Source organism: Podarcis filfolensis (genome assembly GCF_964270895.1).
Source record: "Podarcis filfolensis genome assembly, chromosome: 9".
Taxonomy (NCBI): Eukaryota; Metazoa; Chordata; class Lepidosauria; order Squamata; family Lacertidae; genus Podarcis; species Podarcis filfolensis.
In genome coordinates, this window is record NC_139610.1 from 56,385,831 (window position 1) to 56,406,153 (window position 20,323).

At 42.6% G+C, this 20,323-nt stretch overlaps 1 protein-coding gene across 3 annotated transcripts in view; it reads left to right on the forward strand.

Moving 5' to 3' along the window:
* SLC39A8 (solute carrier family 39 member 8) overlaps nt 1-20,323 on the forward strand; it is a 43,072-nt gene that overhangs the window by 14,784 nt on the left and 7,965 nt on the right. For all 3 annotated transcript variants that reach the window (XM_083571502.1, XM_083571500.1, XM_083571501.1), the window contains exons 3-8: nt 6,006-6,171; nt 8,236-8,405; nt 9,109-9,231; nt 9,494-9,664; nt 18,931-19,138; nt 19,391-19,575. In XM_083571502.1, coding sequence (XP_083427628.1) covers nt 6,006-6,171; nt 8,236-8,405; nt 9,109-9,231; nt 9,494-9,664; nt 18,931-19,138; nt 19,391-19,575 — 1,023 coding nt within the window. The remainder of the gene's footprint in view (nt 1-6,005; nt 6,172-8,235; nt 8,406-9,108; nt 9,232-9,493; nt 9,665-18,930; nt 19,139-19,390; nt 19,576-20,323) is intronic.

A 20,323-nucleotide genomic window follows, 5' to 3' on the forward strand; every position in this document is an offset into this window, starting at 1 on the left:
AAGGATGAAGCGACAGCTATTCTACAACTGGTTGTAGACGTGGTGGCAAGGGAAGGAAGAGAAAAATGGTTCCGACTAAAGCCAGTCTCTGCACACCTTTAAAGCAGCACGATACTGCCCAAAGAATTCTGGGAGCTGTAGTTTGATGAGGAGAACCCCATTCCCTTCACAGAGCTACAAAGGAATTAACAGTCAGTCCCTCTTCACAGGGAACTCTGTTAATCTAAATTGTAAACCATAGCTTTTCTATCAGGCTATACAGCACACGTAAAAACACTTGACATGGTAAGTTGTGGCACCCTATGGGATGCTGACTGATCATAGCAATTCAAATACAAGGCTTGTTACACACACACACACACACACACACAGGCATAGCAAAGAAAGAAGGTGGGAAGGGTGGATGACGTCTGAGCAGACATATTGGGAAATGTTGCTGTGTTGCAATCCGTAAGCAAAAATTCCTTTGAGAAGCAGTTACCAGTTCCTTCATATAAACATCCACCCATCTGGTCACTGGTTGAGCAGGAATTGCCAACAGGTGGGAAAAGGCCAGATCTTCAGGAGGCAAATGTCTGGGAGCAGGCAGGATAGTCAGCCTTTTGTGAACTAGTGACTTTCATAGGCTTGGTGCAGCAGAAGGGTGTGCTAGAATGGCAGGTTGCAAGTGGGGAGTTGTCAGTTCTCAGTGCTTGCCCATACAGCAAACTCCTTGCAAGCGAAACTGAGAGAGAGAGAGAGAGAGAGAGAGAGAGAGAGAGAGAGAGAGACTGTAGATCACTTGTCTCTTTATTGTGCTGGTTTCCTATTTGTAGGAAATGATTTGTAATGTGTAGAATCCACTACTTGCAGCCTCAAGTTGTCCAGTCATTCTACCATCTTATTCCCTTGCATGTGTTGACCAAGCTTGGAAAAGGTACAGAAAAGAGAAACAGAAAAGTTCAAGGGGGTGGGAGGACTTCCCTGTGAGGAAAGGTGGCAACATTTGGGATTTTTTAGTTTAGAGGGGATGTGAGTAAGATATAATAATAATAATAATAACAACAACAACAACAACAACAACAACAACAACAACAACAACAACAATAATAAATTATTATTTATTATTTATACCCTGCCCATCACTCTGGGCGGCTTCCAACAAAAGATATAAATTACATTAAAACATCAGTCATTAAAAACTTCCCTAAACAGGGCTGCCTTCAGATGTCTTCTAATCGTCAGATAGTTGTTTATTTCTTTGACATCTGGTGGGAGGGCGTTCCACAGGGCGGGCGCCACTGCCGAAAAGGCCCTCTGTCTGGTTCCCTGTAACTTGGCTTCACACAGTGAGGGAATCTCCAGAAGGCCCTCGGCGCTGGACCTCAGTGTGGTGACATGACAGGAGTAAATAAAATTATGAATGGAATTCCACCAGCCACCTTACCTTGCTTTTGGTTCTCTAGCATTAAACTAGATTTGGGACAGACAGCCTTTCAAACTGAGGACTCCTTCACCTGAATAGAGGGCTGCCTTCTGCTAAGGAGCAGACATGGGCCACCCTATCTCCTGGGGAAACAATCCTCAGCTCTTATGATAGCTTTTTTTTACTGACTTTTTTATTGACTTCTGTGCCATCCTTCGAAAGAATTATTATCAGGATAACACTACTCATCCCAATAAAATAGAAATAAATAATAAGAATCATCACAATAAAATGAAAATAGAAAAAAGGGGGGGAAATGAAAGATTGAAAGGGGAGATAAAGCTGACAGTGGAACATGTGGAAATCTCAATTTTATCGCTGTGATGCTGTTAAGCAGATAATACACTTAAGCATGTCATAAACGCTCAATGAAAGTATGCAAATCTGATATTGGCTCATTGGTAATAGGGCAGTGTAATTGGGCTGAAGAGGGATGTGGGTGGCACTGTGGTCTAAACCACAGAGCCTAGGGCTTGCCGATCAGAAGGTCAGCGGTTTGAATACCCGCAATGGGGTGAGCTCCCGTTGCTCGGTCCCAGCTCCTGCCCACCTAGCAGTTCGAAAGCACGTCAAAGTGCAAGTAGATAAATAGGTACCGCTCCGGCGGGAAGGTAAATGGCATTTCCGTGTGCTTCTCTGGTTTGCCAGAAGCAGCTTAGTCATGCTGGCCACATGACCCGGAAGCTGTACGCCGGCTCCCTCGGCCAATAAAGCGAGATGAGCGCTGCAACCCCAGAGTTGGCCACGACTGGACCTAATGGTCAGGGGTCCCTTTACCTTTAACTTTTAATTGGGCTGAAACATTGAACAAAGAATTTGACACAGTCCAGGGACATGATAATAGTTCTCTCTCTCATATCTATCTATATCTATCTATCTATCATCTATCTATCATCTATCTATCATCTATCTATCATCTATCTATCTATCTATCTATCTATCTATCTATCTATCTATCTATCATCTATCTATCTATCTATCTATCATCTATCTATCTATCTATCTATCATCTATCTATCATCTATCTATCATCTATAGTGTGTGTGTGTGTGTGTGTGTGTGTGAGAGAGAGAGAGAGAGAGAGAGAGAGAGGTACTTTCATGCCAACCTACATAAAGTATATAAATATCCCAGTTTTGCTAAACAAAGGAATACTTCATAGATGCAATTAAAGTTATTTTTAATCATATTTTATTAAAAAATCTTATTTGCATCCCACCCTTCCTCCAAGGTGACATTATTATTGCTATTCATTTTTATCCCACTTTTCTGTATAAACATACCAAAAGTAGTTAATAGAGGAAAAACCATATATCACTACAATCATTTTCTTTATTTCTATCTCATTCTTTAATATTCTTCCCCACCTTTCTGCACAATGCTCGGGGTAGCTTATGGCGACATAATTTAAAACCATGTAATAAATAATTTGAAACCAGAGAATCAGTATTGTTCAGTTGCTTTTTAGTTTCTTGTTTTACTTATTGTTTTAAATATATTGCTTATTTCAAAAAATGAGCTCAGAGCAACTTTTAAAAAAACAACACCCAAAGATTAAAAGCAGATATAAAAGCAAGAATGAAAAACAATCTAAAATACAATAATATGCGAAAAAGAGAGAAACCGGCTCAACCCCACCCTACTAAATAATGTGTTCAGAATTAAATTCCAGAGGTCTGTGTGAATAAGAATGTTTTTGCTGGAACCTAAAAACAGATAGTGATGGTGTCAGGTATTCCTCCCCGGGGAGAGTTTTCCATAAATGGGGAGTCCCTACTGAAAAGGCCCACTCTTGGAAGGGGGCACACAGGGACTGTGTTGGTTCTTGTGAGGAGAGGCAGACCTTGACGTATTGGCTTTATAGGTCAAAGCCATAAAAAGCTAAGACAATAGAACAGGACACTTAAATAGCAGCAACGAAGACAGCTTATTGTTTTAAATCAGTGGACCATTATACGTTAAAAGCTTTCTAAAATGAAACATCTAAAAATAGAAAAGAGGGTGCAAAATGGGTCTTCTCAGAGAGGCCATTCCAGAGTTTTGATGCCACTATCCTGCAATACAGTGGTACCTTGGGTTAAGAACTTAATTCGTTCTGGAGGTCCGTTCTTAACCTGAAGCTGTCCTTAACCTGAGGTATCACTTTAGCTAATGGGGCCTCCTGCTGCCGCTGCGCCACCACTGCACGATTTCTGTTCTTATCCTGAAGCAAAGTTCTTAACCTGAGGTATTATTTCTGGGTTAGCGGAGTCTGTAACCTGAAGCGTCTGTAACCCGAAGTATCTGTAACCCGAGGTACCACTGTATTCAGTTCCCCCCCTCTTATCTACACAAGCAGGCACACCCCATGATGCACCCCAGTCCATAAATACCACGGTTTGGGAACTTTTTTCCAACAGAAAGGAAAAAAGGAAAGGGGGAAATGACAGAGAATGAGGAGGAGAGTGTGAACAGTGAAAATGAGGAGAGAGAGAGAAGGAAGGAGTTTTGAGATGAGTGGCAAGTCAGCGCCATTTTATATTTCTGCATCTCTTCCCTTCTTCCTTTTCAGGCAACTCCACCCCTCCTTCCACAATCTATTAATTGTCAGCACTCTGTGCCATTGCACTCTTACAGGGTTATTTTTGCAGAGCCCCTACAACTTTTCCCCTAAATAATAATAATAATAATAATAATAATAATAATAATAATAATAATATATTTTATTTATACCCTGCCCATCTGGCTGGGTTTCCCCAGCCACTCTGGGTGGCTCCCAACAAAATATTAATAATAATAATAGTAGTAGTAGTAAAGCAATAAAACATCAAACATTAAAAACTTCCCTAAACAGGGCTGTCTTCAGATGTCTTCTAAAAGTCAGATAGTTGTTTATTTCCTTGACATCTGATTGGAGGGCATTCCACAGGGCAGGCGCCACTATCGAGAAGGCCCTGTAACCTCACTTCTCGCAGGGAGGGAACCTCCAGAAGGCCCATGGAGCTGGACCTCAGTGTTCTGGCTGAACGATGAGGGTGGAGACGGTCCTTCAGGTATACTAGGCTGAGGCCCTCCCCCCTTTTTTAACCATTTGGAAACCCTGGAATTATCCTGAGTCTACTGATACCTCCTTCTTGTGCATGAGTGAATGATGTTTGACATCCCTAAAAATTGCTGATAGGACTATCTTCCATTAGGCTGCAACCTTATGCATACTTATATGGGAGCAAGCCCTGCTGAGCTCAGTGGGACTTACTAACAGAGTAGACATGTATATGATTGCACTGCTGGAATTTAAGAAACTGCACTTTCATGTTCCCTTTAACATTAGAACCATGGAAACTAAAGCACTTGAAATGACCTCCCTAGACTTTTCCAAGCCATTAAACCTGTTTTGAAGATTAAATAATTGCAGCTTGGAAGCCTTGAAAATATACTTAATATGCTTAGGGATTTCATTGTAATTAATTTGTTAAGATTCTGGTTTTACAGGGAGAGTCTTGGTCTGTTCATGCAAAACTTCAGAACAAAAGCTGTCAAGAGTATTAACAATTCTGTTTTACTTCCTGTAAATAGCACTGATGCATTGCTTCATAATTGTCTCAGTGAAACTGTGACACCAGGATAAGAAATGTTCGAAGGGCTTATTGACATAAAGTGCTCAGATTCCAACGGCAGCTTTTTGCCCTCATTTCTGGTAAATAACAGCCACAAATCTAGGTGTGGATTTTCCAAAGTCTGTTGTGCAGGGATGGGGAAATGAGATCATGTCTAAAAATGCAGAATTAGATAAATTAACAGGAAGGATTCAAAACCTGCGGGATCAGAGATTCTTAGAAGACTGGAGTAAATATATGAACTATTTGAAAAGTAATTGTGATGAACAGATTACGCTAGTAGGACTGCAAGAAGTTTTGTAAGGTGGATTATTTGAAATGTTGCAAGAAAGACTACAAAAAGAATTATTAGTTAAGGATAATTAAATGTAATAGGAAATTAGGAAATGCAGAATAAGTGATAAAGAACGGAAAATCATCAGAGGTGTTGATGGAAGTCAAAAATATTTTAAAGATGTGAAGATATGTTGTATGACTGTTGGAACCGATATGTTAAAAAATTAATACAAATGTCTGTCTGTCTGTCTGTCTGTGTGTGTGTGTGTGTGTGTATATATATATGAGATCATGTCTAAAAATGGAAAAGTGTTGGTCTTCATCAGGTGAAGTGAGTCTTTCAAACCAGAGATGCACTGAAACCAAAATGATGACCAAAGCATTTCTTAGGCTTAAGGTTCTTAAGGCTAACTTTCAGAGGTAAGGCTGGTCTAGGGGTGACATCTATGCAGGTCAGTTTAATCCCCCTACAATTATTATTATTTTTTGCCCCAAGTGACTATCCACATAGATCTGCTCATCCCCAGATGACCATCTCACTTTATCCAGTCAATGACACCCTAGTTTTGCCTCAAAACTGTGACGCATCAGAGCCAGACCGCTCTCCTTTCCCAACATCTCTGCTATTTCCTTTCTCAAGCTAACCCAAGTTTCTCATTTTGTTTCAGTGCGTGTCTGCTGAAGACATCTTTTCTCTGCATGGAATGTCAAACAGCAGCAAGATCACCGAGTCCAGCTTCTCCACAATATGTCCTGCTGTTGTACAGCAGCTGATTTTTCACCCTTGTGAAAAATCCGTGTCCAAAGGCAATTCCAAGCCATCTCCTACAGAAGGTACCTGTCACTGGTGACTGGTATAGCCGTGATATTTATTTAGCCCTGTTATTTATTCATTTTACACAAATCTGTGAAGCAATGTTGCTACATGTTAATGGGGCATATGGCTGGCGGTCTGCACTGGCTTTTGCTGTTGGGTGGAAGCTGCCTTATTCCTAGTCAGACTGTCCATTTAGCTCAGTATTGTCTACTCTGTGGGCAGCAGCTCCAGGGCATCTCTACATCTTTCCCATCACCCACAACCTGATCCCTTTTAATGAGAGATGCCAGGGATTGAATTTGGGATCTTCTGCATACAGAACATATGCTCTAACTCCTCAAAAGGATTGGGGAGGGAATCTACCCTGACTAGAGCGCCGCCTTGCTGCCCACTGCTGGTTTGCACCCAGTTTTGCTCAAGTTATATTGCCTCTGATTGCCTCTAGAAAAGTTAACTGTTGGGAAATGTGTGATAATTCAAGACTGCAATGGAAATATGGTGTTTTATATTTTAATTCAGGGCGTAACCTGATGTGCTATGGCTTCAGGGTGAACACATACTCAGTTACAAATGCATATTTTATTTATTTAGAATATTTATAAATCGTTCTTCCTTCAAGGGAGCTCAGGGTGATGTACAACAAATATGCAAATGACACAGAAATTCAATAACATCCCTTTAGTAGTTTGTAACTTGTTTTCTGTGCAACACCTATAATGATATTTTCCTTGTGGTTTACAACAGGGGTGGGGAACCTCAGACCTAGGGCTGAATGCATACCCTCCAACATTTCTCCGATGAAAATAAGGACGTCCCATTCCATAATGATAATTTTACTATTATCATCTGACTGGGTTGCCCCAGCCACTCTGGGCAGCTTCCAATATACAATGAAAACACAATAAGACATTAAACATTAAAAAACCATTCCCTATACAGGACTGCCTTCAGATGGCTCGGGGGTTGGATAACTCCATAGGTAAAGGTAAAGGGACCCCTGACCATTAGGTCCAGTCGTGACCGACTCTGGGGTTGCGGCGCTCATCTCGCTTTATTGGCCAAGGGAGCCAGGGTACAACTAAGCCGCTTCTGGCAAACTAGAGCAGTGCACGGAAATGCCGTTTACCTTCCCGCTGGAGTGGTACCTATTTATCTACTTGCACTTTGATGTGCTTTCGAATTGCTAGGTTGGCAGAAGCAGGGACCAAGCAATGGGAGCTCACCCCGTTGCGGGGATTCGAACCGCCGACCTTCTGATTGGCAAGTCCTAGGCTCTGTGGTTTAACCCACAGTGCCACCCATGTCCCATGGATAACTCCATACCCTCCAACATTTCTCCAATGAAAATAGGGACATCCTAAGGAAAAGCGGGACATTCCAGGATCAAATCAGAAACTGGGACAGCTTCTCTAAATAAGGGACGTCCCTAGAAAATAGGGACACTTGGAGGTCTGTGAATGCAACTCTCCAGGTCTTGCTAGCTGATGATCATTGGAAGACTCCACAGGCCACACCCCCTTTCCCAGGCCACACCTCTCACTGGCCTTCTTCACCCCCTCCTCAAATGTTGTTGCCTGGCTGAAATGTGCCCTAGAACTCTGATGATGCCTCTTGCTTGTCTGGATAAAGGATAGAGAGGTGTAGGTGTAGCAACTAGCCTGCTAAGCAAAGGTGAAATGTATATTCATTGCTCTGCCCACATTTGCCTCTGGCTCCATGCACCACTGGGATTTGGCCCTCAGAAAGTTGTACAGAAGAGAATGTGGCCCTACCTCTGGTTTATAATACGTTGTTTTCAGCAGAACTGCCCTAACAATTCTGTTTCTTATGCAGCGAGAGAGCTATACTAAGGGGCTATTTTGGGTTTTCTTTTACAACCAGCACATTCTAAAATAATTGGCAGAAACATTCCTCTCTTATCCTGGTTCCTGACTTAAATATTAACCAAACATTATGCCCTTAATTCAGCTGTTCCCCAATGAGATAAGTAAATTTTCCCCACCAGATCCATCTGATATCAAATGATTTTTAATATGGCTAATATTTTGACTGCATTTTCCCCCTCTCTCTCTCTTATACAGTCTGGGGCTTCGGTTTCCTTGCTGTGACTATTATCAACTTTGCTGCACTCCTTGGATTGGTCTTAACTCCTCTTTTAAAGAAAGACTATTTCCCCAAGATTTTAACCTACTTTGTAGGTTTGGCCATTGGAACCCTCTTTTCCAATGCAATTTTCCAGCTTATTCCAGAGGTAAGGATAAAACGGGTGAAGATGGCAGTAGAACTGGGAACATGATCCTGTCGCATGTGTTCCCCTGACCAGGTCTGAAATATACTTGAACAGATGGGTATTCATTGAGCTGCTGAATGTTCTTTCTCCTGCCATGAACCTCATTCAGGAGAATGAGACAGCCTTGACTGGCTATTCTCCCATCTAAGAAACCTGCTGCTCTCCCATCTAACAGGTCGTTGAAAGATGAACAAGCCAAAGACCCTAAGTCCATAAATTGGCACACTAGTTGTAAGTAAATCAGTCTTCTAACCATTTACATATGGTTGTGCTCAGATGGGGGACAGTGCAGGGCAAATTTAGGCACTGAACTTGGTTAAACAGGTTGATAAGTCTTGGTGTGGTGGAGCTGCAGTGCTAGCTTCCTGGCAGAGGGGGCACTGTTGCTTATCAAGAAGGACAGGAGGAAGAGGGGAGGCGGCAGGGAGGTTAGTGCGGTGCAATGGACAGATTGAACCAATCTGCTGTTCTTCCTGATGTGTTTGCACCATGCTGCCCTCCCATTGCCTTGACTTCTTGCTGGTTGCCAACCGTGGCCCACTGCTTCTGGTTAAAGGGTGAGTAGTGAGTATTCTCTTACAATATGTGTGTATATATATATATTCCAAATGAAGCACATTGCATTTTGGGTTAACCTGGGCTCGCTGTTCAACCTTCTTCCTAGGCGTTTGGATTCGACCCCAAAATCGATAACTACGTTGAAAAAGCGGTAGCTGTGTTTGGTGGATTCTACATCCTCTTCTTTGTGGAAAGAGTTCTTAAAATGATACTGAAGGCCTATAGCCAGGTGGGTAGGTAAGCAGGACACAAAATAAACACTTTTCAGTGTTAAAGATCAGCATGCCTGTTTAATTGGGCAGAATAAGAAGTTCAAAAAGCTGAATTTGGGTTTAGACTAAGGGCCAGAGCAAATTGGTCTCCTCTGCAAATTTATATCTCAGTCACAGATGCTGACAAATTTCTGCCCTGTTGTGCCATAATGCATTTGAGCAACTTTTCTGCTTCTGAACTCCATTTGAACCTTTCCTGTTTTATTTGGTTCTTTTTAGAGCAGTCACAGCCACTTTGAACCTGAAGAACTGAAACCTCCCCGAAGTCTCCCTCCTCCTCCTAACGAATCGTTCAAACCTGTTAATGGAACAATGTGCTACGCAAATCCAGCCATAGCTGAGGCTAATGGAACTCTGAGTTTTGATAATGACATTGTGATCTCTGGACAGGTATGAATGAACACAACTTGCCAGCTTATGGCAACATATCAAGGAAGGGGTGAGAATTCAACCCTTGATCCATTTATGTTTTGATACCAATTTTAAAAACAACTTCAGCATATGTAAGAATGGGCTCTAGCATGATAAGAATGTCGCTTATTTCTTAACAGCCAGAACCGCATTCTTATAAATAAACTCTTCCATATAAGTTTAATTTACCCCTTGTCAGACTCTGGTATTTGCTGTCTTATTAACCTTGGAAGACTTCACTGGAGGTTTTTAAGCAGATATTGGATAGCTGTCTGTCAGGAATTCTTGAGCTGTGACTTCTGCAATTGCAGGGGGTTGGACTAAATGACTTCTGGAACCCTTTTCAACTCTACAATTCCGTGATTCATCATTTCTAAAATTATGTCCTTTTGGACTGTTAAACACAATGCCAGGTATGAAAGGGCTAAGTTTCAACATCCTTGTGTGTGTTTTCGACACACAGTGGTACCTCTGGTTGTGGACAGAATCCGTTCCGGAGGTCTGGTCGGATCCTGAGGTTTCCACAACCTGAGGACTGTGTGGTGTAGTGGTTAAGAGCGGGAGACTCGTAATCTGGTGAACCGGGTTCGCATCTCTGCTCCTCCACATGCAGCTGCTGGGTAAACTTGGGCCAGTCACACTTCTCTGAAGTCTCTCAGCCCCACTCACCTCACAGAGTGTTTGTTGTGGGGGAGGAAGGGAAAGGAGACTGTTAGCTGCTTTCAGACTCCTTCGGGTAGTGATAAAGCGGGATATCAAATCCAAACTCCTCTTCTTCTGCACATGCGCGCAGGGCGAAACCTGGTAAAATACTTCCGGGTTTGCTGCATGGACTCATTTGGCCAATGAGATGCTTTCAGGGGAGCAGGGCCTGAGTGTGGGTGCACAGCCACTTTTCAGCATGTGTGATTGTGGCAAAATACACACTTTCTTCATTTTAACGTACTGTTCCCACCCCAGTCCCCCCCCCCATTTACAGAAAGTGTCACATGTGAAGCATTCCCTGTATTTGAGTCTCTGCGCAGAAAAAAAAATGTCATGCTTGAAAGCTGTTTATTTATATTTCTTCATTATTATTTACTATTTTGCTTTCTTGCCTGCTCTTCCTGAAATATTGCTGGTCCCAGGGCAAGTTACAATTGGACTCAAAGCTGCATGCATTGAGCCGATGGGCTTTGGTGAGGGTAACACGAAACTTAGATGCTGCTGATCAATTAAGTTCAACCTGGGACTGTCTCAGACGGTGAGTCAGCCAAGAGGTATGAGGTTTTGCAAGAAATCAGTTTGTATGTGGAGGACCTGAGGCAAAGTACTTAAGGGAGCTGAAACAAAGGCTTGGTCTAACACATGCAGCAGAATGGGACTGGAGAACTTCAGGCTGCAAGTGGGTGCTTTCATTTTATGAATACTCCCTGCATAAAAAAAGAAAACTCCCTGGAAGTGGAAGAGTCACACAGTAAGGTGCATACCCTCCAATATTTCTCTGATGGAAATAGGGGCATCCCATTCTGTAATGATAATTTTACTATTTATACCAAACACATCTGACCGGGTTGCCCCAGACACTCGGGGCAGCTTCCAACATATATAAAAACATAATAAAACATTGACCATTTAAAAAAAACCTTCCCTATACAGGACTGCCTTCAGATGGCTCAGGGGTCAGATGACTACATACCCTCCAACATTTCTCCAATGAAAATAGGGAAATCCTAAGTAAAAGTGGGACATTCTGGCATCAAATCAGAAACTGGGATAGCTTCTCTAAATCAGGGATGTCCCTGGAAAATAGGAATACTTGGAGGTGTGGACTAGCACAGAGTCTTTCTTCCTGATGTTTGTGTTTTACTTGTGTGGATGTTTTAAAATATGAAGGAGCATTTAAAAAATACCGTGTTGGCCCAAATATAAGCCGCACATTTTTTCCAAATTCTGACTATGAAAAGTTGAAGTGTGGCTTATATTCTTCACCTTACAAAAACTGGCTTTTACGATATTTCTGCTGAAACAGACATACGGTAAAACGGAAGAAAAAACATGTTTTATTGCCAATTTGCGAGCTTGAGTGCCTGCGGAATTGTAGCAATTGAAAACCAATTTGCGATTTTAGCGATTGTACGTACGGTAACTTTTGCAGGCTTGCAAGATCAAAGGCTTAAATTGGCTCGGAGTTACAATTCTACCAACTGCAGTGATTTTCAGCCTGTAACCCAACTTTAAGGGAGCGGCTTATATTCTGGTATTCTCTCTCCCCCCCCCCCAAATTTTAAAGGTGCGGCTTATTTGTGGGTGCAGGTTATATTTGGGCCAATATGGTAGCACCCAACACTTGCAATCAGAAGTGGTACAGTCTAGTGTACCTCTCTCGTGCTACTGCATGTGTAACTTGTCCAAGGACACAGGGAAATAGCAGGTGAATAAGGAAGCTGGCAAGCAAGAAAGCAAGGAAGAAAATAGTCTGATATATACAGAGAGGGGGATGCATAGGCAAGGCCAGACCCAGGCTACAACAGGAGGAATCAATGCACTGCATAGTGGCTTCATTTGTGCAGGGACATGGAGGAACAGTATCATTCTTGGGGAAAGCCCACAGCTCAATGGTGAAACATTTGCTTTGCATGCAGAAGGTCCCAGGTTCAATCCTTGCATCTCCAGTTAGGGTTAAGAAAACTCCTTGTCTGAAACCTAGAGAGCTGCTGCCAGTCAGTGTAGACATTACTGAGCTAGATAGACCAATGATCTGAATTGGTATAAGGTGGATTCCTATGTTCCAATAGCTTACTACAAAGACATCAATGCATTGGCTTTAGAGCTCCTAGTTTGATATTTCCTTGCTGATCTTGATACTTCAACGTTTGTTATTATCTTTAGGGAACGTGGGCGCCTCTTCTCCCTCCCTTATTTGTTCAGATCCCCATCAATATCTTAATTGATTTGATTGACAGCAATGCTTTAATTTGGATGCAGGTGACACTGTGGGTTAAACCACAGAGCCTAGGGCTTTCTTATCAGAAGGCTGGTGGTTCAAATCCCCACGACGGAGTGAGCTCCCGTTGCTCGGTCCCTGCTCCTGCCAACCTAGCCGTTCAAAAGCACATCAAAGTGCAAGTAGATAAATAGGTACCGCTCCAGTGGGAAGGTAAATGGTGTTTCCATGCGCTGCTCTGGTTCTCCAGAAGCGGCTTAGTCATGCTGGCCACATGACCCGGAAGCTGTAAGCCGGCTCCCTCAGCCAGTAAAGCGAGATGAGCGCCGCAACCCCAGAGTCGGTCACGACTGGACCTAATGGTCAGGGGACCCTTTACCTTTTTAATGCCTTAATTACACTCACATTCACTCCAATGTTTTAACATCTCCCCTTGAAACCTCCTGTAATGTTTACATGAAGTTCTTACTTACTTAGTCAGGAGTCGAGGTTAAAAAAAGGACAATGATGTACCCACCTCCCCGTAAATCTTTACTGTTAAGGAGCTTTCTGTTACTAGTCAGAGAAAGAGGCTTTGTGTTGTAGCACATTCTGACAGGAATCCTGTGCTGTGGTTACTTGAGAGTTCAGAGAGGTTGAAAAGGGCCCTGGAAAGGAACTGAATTTTGTAGCTCACGAATGGGACATCAAGTATGTGACGTTTTATAAAGTCACTTTGAAGAGAAAATTGGCCGCTCTCCCTTACCCTCCCACTGAGCTCTCATGCTGTCAGATGTCCTGCTTCTCTGGAAATGTCACTGCCATTCAAACAGCTTGCCTTTGCAAAGCAGGTGGTTTTGCAATCCCTTTGGAAAGTAACTTGGGAGTGAGGAAAGGAACAGTTACTAAAAGCGCAGAAGCTCCAGCCTCCTGATCGGGGGGCAGACTTGTGGCTCTCCAGATGTTGTGGACTACTGTTATGTACTGAAGTTCTCACCCTGGGCCAGCAGGGGGATACTGTAGATAGTTATGCAAATGAAGGATCGAAAGTGACGTTCAGTGATTGGATAGTTTGTATGCAAATGAAGGATCGAAAGTGACGTTCAGTGATTGGCTAGTTACAGAAAATGGTTACTGTTGCATTCTAGTGGAGCTCTATATAAGCAGGCTGACTGAGCTCCTCAGTTCAGTTCTGTTCCAGCTTACAAATAAAGAGCTGCTTTGGAAGAATCGCTGTGTCGTCTGATATGTTCGCCCACAACTTATTTTTTTTTTTTTATTAAATATTTATTGGAATTTTCAAAAAACACACAACAAACAAAAACAAAAAAAATAAACAAAATATTCGAAACTAAACAAAAAAAAAAATAGAAAAAACACATACAGTTTCTGATACTTATTTTCCTCAACCTTGTTTCTCAGACCTCCTCACACCTCCCCTTCTTGTATTCCAATTTAAATTGTCAATTCAGCAAGTCCTTAACTTATTTCTTCACCTTAACTTAAACATTTATTCTAACATACTGTTATTTTACTTTACTTCTTTTTTCCATTTCCTCCATTTATTTTTAACAGCCTTATTCTCACTTAGTTTAAAAAAAAAAGAAAAAAAAAACCAATTTCACCTTATTGAAATTACACATCAATACTTATACCTCATTAATTTATTCTTGAACCTTTTTCCTAAGGTCGACCAGAATTTCCCTTCCACGGTTTACCCAATTTCCTTACCACTAACAAAATATAAAACAAACAAAGCAATGCAAATTATCCTTATGTACCCTTTGGATTCCCAACCTCCACCCACCCTTCTCCCGGTTCCAGTCCCCAACCAATATCCATCAGTCTTTATATTATTTATTTAGCCTGGAGATCTCAGGTCCGAGGCCCTTATGTCTCTCTCAGTTCCTTTCTGCCGGTCTCTTTGATAGACCTTGATGTTAAGCCCCAGGTCTCGGAGGGGCTCCGGCCCAACAGAATCGGTGTTGCTTCTAGCCAGTCCTCCATACTTAAAAGCAAAAGCAAAGCCTATGGGGTATTCCAACTCTTGTTTCAAATTTCTTTCAAATCCAAATGTCCCCACAGCTCCAGCTTCCACCTTCAACAAATTTATAATCCTCAGGTCTTCAGATCTCCTCAAAAGAGGATCTCTCCATTTTCCAAATTCCCAATCAAACCAGGCTTTCCGCATCCAGTTTTTATTGTCCTTTTTTATCATCATGTCAGGCCTCATATTGTAGCTCTCCTTTGACTCCTGCAAACCTCCATCTCCTCCTTCGTTTTCTTCAAAAAGAACATATTGCTCCATCGTGTCTACGCTTTCGGTTTCATTTATTTGTTCAGTTGAATAGGCTTCCTGTTTCAAATCCTTATCAGACTCCAAGCTGTTGTTTACTGTCCAGTGTAATAGCGCTACCTCTGTAGACAAAGCATCGTACTCATCTTGTAAGTTTCCCAAGAGAACCAGTGCTCTGTCCAATTCTGCTTGGAATTTAGACACTCCAGCCATTTTTGTAATGTAGTATCCTTGTTACCCCTCTAGGGGGATTTAATTCCTTGATCTTCCTTTCAGCTCAAAAACCAAAAGTCCAGTTATTTTGTATCAACCTTATTTTCAACAAGTTATCCCGAATAAACCAGCAAAAACAGCAGAAACAATGTTCTCTTTTTCCAGCTGACAACTAGCTGACTAGCAGCTCACTTGACAGCTGTCAAAATCTTCCATGCAACAGGCTTTCTCATCGGACGTTCCCGGGTCTAGGGGGGGGTGTAGTTTCAGCTCCCAAAATTCTTTTTATCCTCCAGAATATCCTCTTATAATGTCCAAACCGTGAGGTCAGGATCTTTAGTTAAAAAAAAAAACAAGAAACAGATTCTCTCGACCTTAGCTGCCCAGTCCTTTGCTTTAAGTTGTTTACAAAGAGGGGGGGGTGGACTTCCTTTTTAGCCCCTTCCCGCTCGTTCCAAATCCAAGATAAGAAATTTTTTAAAGTTCCAATCTCCGTATTACTCACGGGTTGATGTTTTAGGATCCAATCACTCTTAGAAGAAGTTGGCGCTCTCTGTCAATGGCTTGCGGCTTCACTCCGTAGACGAGGGAGTACTCTCAGCACCACGCCTTACCCTGCCTCCGTTCCGAAGCCTTTAAAAAGGCTCCGTCGCGGATTGGGGGGGCGCAAATGGTGCCCGCCGAGTCTCTGTGTTCACAGGCATCCGCGCCTATGATTTTAAGGGTCCCCGCTTCGCCGCAGCGGCCAGACCCAGACGCTACGGAGCCGATTCCCTCCGGAGCTCGGAGGGAATCCGCCATTAAACAGTGGCACCAACCCGGAAGTCCTGTTCGCCCACAACTTAACAACTACAACTCCCATGAGCCTAGGCCAGCATGGCCAATATTCAGGAATGATAGGGGCTGTGGTCCAATGTCTGGAGGGGCACAGGTTCCCCGCCCCTATCCTACATGAAGCTTGTTTTCAAAGCAAGGTTATTTACTCTCTTTGATACCAGTAAAGCAGGCCTTAATGACATTTTATTCCGCATGATTATAGAAGGCAGTTCTTTCCCCAATGGCATTGGCATTATGCTCTCTCCTTTAGGATTGTCTCCTAATTCAAGGGTGCAATAGAACAATTCAGTCTGCAGAAACACTTCTGGAATCATTCAAATACGAGCAAAATGCATGTTTCTGTCTTTACCTCTGACGCATTTGGATGTGATGTTTCTGTAGGAAGCTGATGTGGTGCATCGATCAGTTTTTATTACTGCTTCATATAAGCATCACTCTCACTTTTGCGGCATTCCTGCCGCGGCTGCAAACAGTGCTTTATGATCATTGTATCACCGTTCAACCAAGGCACTTTTTACTGGAGCCATGATGACTTAGCTGATGATTCTGTGACTTCAACTTTTGAAGAGAGACCCTGCATAATCAAACTTGTAATGTCGGAGATAAGATTGGGGCAACTGGGAGACTTCCCTATGCTAAGTTATCATTCATTTTGCTTTCTCATTTACAGAGGCTGTAAACTTGGTGACATTTCCCCTGCTGCAATGTTCCTTGTGATGATTTGCTTCCCTGTCTAATATGATGGTATTATTTGTAATCAGAAGAAAATATTACATTTGTGTGGAAGAAAAAAAAAAAGAATGTGTCTGCTCAAACCACATTCTTTAACAGGGTGGATTTAACTTTTCCCCATTTTATTCTGGACTTTAAGAACATAATAGCCCAGATGGATCTGGGCAGTGGATCTTTTTGTCTGGCATTCTGTTCTCACAAATGGCAACCAGATGCCAATGAGAAGCCCACAAAGCAGGACCTGAATGCAACAGCACTCTAAGCTCCTGTGGTATTCAGAAGCATACTGGCTCCCAACAGTGGAGGTAGACCATAGCCATCAGGGTTATTCCTGTTGATAGCCTTATAGAATAACAGAATTGTAGAGTTCAAAGGGACTACTCAGGTCATCTAGTCCAACCCCCTGCAATGCAGGAATCTTTTGCCCAACATGGGGCATGAACACACAACTCTGAGATTAATATACTTGTGCTGTACCGACTGAAGCTAATCCTCCATGAATTTGTCTAATCCTCTTTTAGGCTGTTGTAAATAAAAATTGCCCTTTCCCCTTATGGGGTATCCAAGAGCCCATATAGAGTCCTTACATAGGTTCCCTATTGGTAAGAGAAAATAACAGAGGCCATCCAGAGAATATTGAGAAGCAAAGCAGCTAGTAGGCCTGATCTTTATTGATCTGTTGCAACAGGGTGCTCCCCTCACACGCAGGAAAGGAGGAGGACCCAGAAAAATGGCATGCAAGGCCTTATAAAGACTTTTGAAATTCCCATCCTGTAGATCAAAACCACCCCCAGAAACATCATACATACACACACACAAAAAAGCTGTCTAAAACAGAACATTTGCATGTTGTTTTTTCTCCTGTCCTTGTTTATCTCCTGTCTGGCAGGTTACTTGATTGGATTTCCTGGGGAGCCTTGCCATTCTTTTGTAGTGATAAATACTTAGTTCCTGGGCCGGGTCACAGGCTAACCCTAACCTTATTCAAACACAGACATACGCTTAAGACAGGATTTGTGAAGGAAGAGACAATGGGGAGGCTTTTCCATTTTGACGTTGCAGAGAAAACATTTGGTCAGTTTAGGAATCAAAATGGTTCCAGGTTGGTCTTCCTGTGCTGATCTATGTATGTGTGGTTATGAACATTACCATATATCTAAGACCATAAAATTCCTATCACAAGACCCATTCAAGCATCCTCCATTTTTTACCCAAAGCGGGGTTTGGATTTGCACTTAGGTATTGGTAGAGTTTGAGTTTTCAGACCTAGTCTTGAAATAGTACATCTCTGTACCGGCTGCCGCTTATTGATTTTTATTTGCTCCCATTTTATAGTATTATTGTGTCAATGGGTGTTACTGTTGGTTTTAAAGCTGTGTTTTTGTACCCCACCCTTGGGCTACTTGGAATGAAGGGTGGGTAAAAAAATAAAAAGCAAATAAAATAGACATGCCATAAAATTCATGAGAAACTAGGTCACCTGAAGGGATCTAAGATGTTGTGTATTCTTACAGCAGCCACATCGTGCAAATAATTTTTTTGCATCCTTGGAAACATGAGGGCAGCATCAGAGTTCATCATATGTTGACCTCCTTTGGACAAACCACTTCCATTTGAATGCCACTGTATGGAGAATGCAAAAAACAAAAAAGTAGCCATAATCTGACTTATAGTGACTTGGGTTGCAATCTTAACCATGTCCACTTGAAAGTAAGTCCCATTGATTCTAATTGGGTTTCACCCCAGGTAAGTGAAGTTGAGGGACGCAGGTGGTGCTGTGGGTTAAACCACAGAGCCTAGGATTTGCTGATCGAAAAGTTGACAGTTCGAATCCCCGTGATGGGGTAAGCTCCTGTTGCTTGGTCCCTGCTCCTGACAACCTAGCAGTTCGAAAGCACGTCAAAGTACAAATAGATAAATAGGTACCGCTCTGGCGGGAAGGTAAATGGCGTTTCCGTGCACTGCTCTGGTTTGCCAGAAATGGCTTAGTCATGCTGGCCACATGATCCGGTACCTGTACGCCAGCTCCCTTGGCCAATAAAGCGAGATAAGCGCCACAACCCCAGAGTCAGCCACGACTGGACCTAATGGTCAGGGGTCTCTTTACCTTTACCTTTAAGTGAAGTTGGGATTGCAATCTTACGCCTTTTAGGCAAAACTGTAATTCAACAGGGCTACAGCTTCCTATGTAATATTTGCTCTCTGTGGAGAGAAAGGACTTTGGGGCCTTGTTTTATTTTTCTGTAATTTTGTCATCTACAGAAGGAAGAAACCGAAAGCAACTTGTGTAAATGTTTCAGGGGACCTGCACTGTCAGAGATTGGCACAATTGCCTGGATGATCACGCTGAGTGATGCTTTGCATAACTTCATTGATGGACTAGCCATCGGTGCTTCTTTCACCCTTTCCCTACTTCAAGGAATTAGCACATCTATAGCAATCTTATGTGAAGAGTTTCCTCACGAACTGGGTAAGATGTTTTCCATTAACTCAGCTAGCTGTTAGATGAATGCATTAAGAGAGTTCTCAGCAAACAAGAGACAACCAACAAGTGTTCTGCCGCATTGAAATGGAAAAATGAAATGATGGTGTCACTATAATTTTCATACGCACTACCCATGTCTTTTTAATTCTCTTGTTGGGAGTGGGGTTGTGTGTGTGGAATGTATAACAATAATGATAATATTGCTTGTTGACCATTTCCCTGCTTTTCTTTTCCCAGGGGATTTTGTCATCCTTCTTAATGCAGGAATGAGCACTCGGCAGGCCTTGTTTTTCAATTTTATATCAGCATGCTCCTGCTATGTTGGACTAGCTTTCGGTATAGTAGTGGGCAACAACTTTGCTCCAAACATTATCTTTGCAATCGCTGGAGGCATGTTCCTATACATCTCCCTGGCAGATATGGTGAGCTCCTACTATATTGTATGAATACTATGTGTATGTATGAATCAGACCATTTATCCTCATGGAACCACAATTCTTATATTCGGCTAAGAAGCCAGATAGCCAAACAGCAGTCAGGAGACCTGATCTTTATTATTGCAACAAGGTTCAAACACACAGAGTAGGAACCCCGAGCGTGGGGTTACACGAACTTTTAAGACTTCTCCACCCCCTTTCCATAATACATTTCCAACAGCATCATCGATACAATACAAATATGTCACAAAGCAGGAGTGGTTGGCATGTAGAAACACACACACACACACACACACACACACACACACACACACACCAGGAGGGGGAATGTTTTATAGCCTGAGGGGCTGCCTTCCCTTGTGGGGAAGCTTCCAGGGGACACATGCCAGTGGACCAGAGGCAAAAGTGGGCAGATGTGGTACTTGCCTTGGTATTCCAGGCTGTGTTCAAGCCACAAACTCCTGCCCAGGTTTCTACCTTCCTCACACACTTTCCCATCCAGGCAAACAAAAAGGATTAATAGTTCCAGGGCATAACCCAGTCAGGCAAAAGGACTAGAGGAGGCTGCAGAACAGGGCCAGTGGTGGCTGTGCCCTGGGGAAAGGTCTAGTAAGAGTCTTGAGGGCCAAACAGGAAGCCTGTAGGGCCACATTCTTCAACCTCTTGTTTCTGATGTTCTTGAGCCCTGGTTTACATGGTTGTGATACAAGATAATACATCTGTGAGAGGGAGT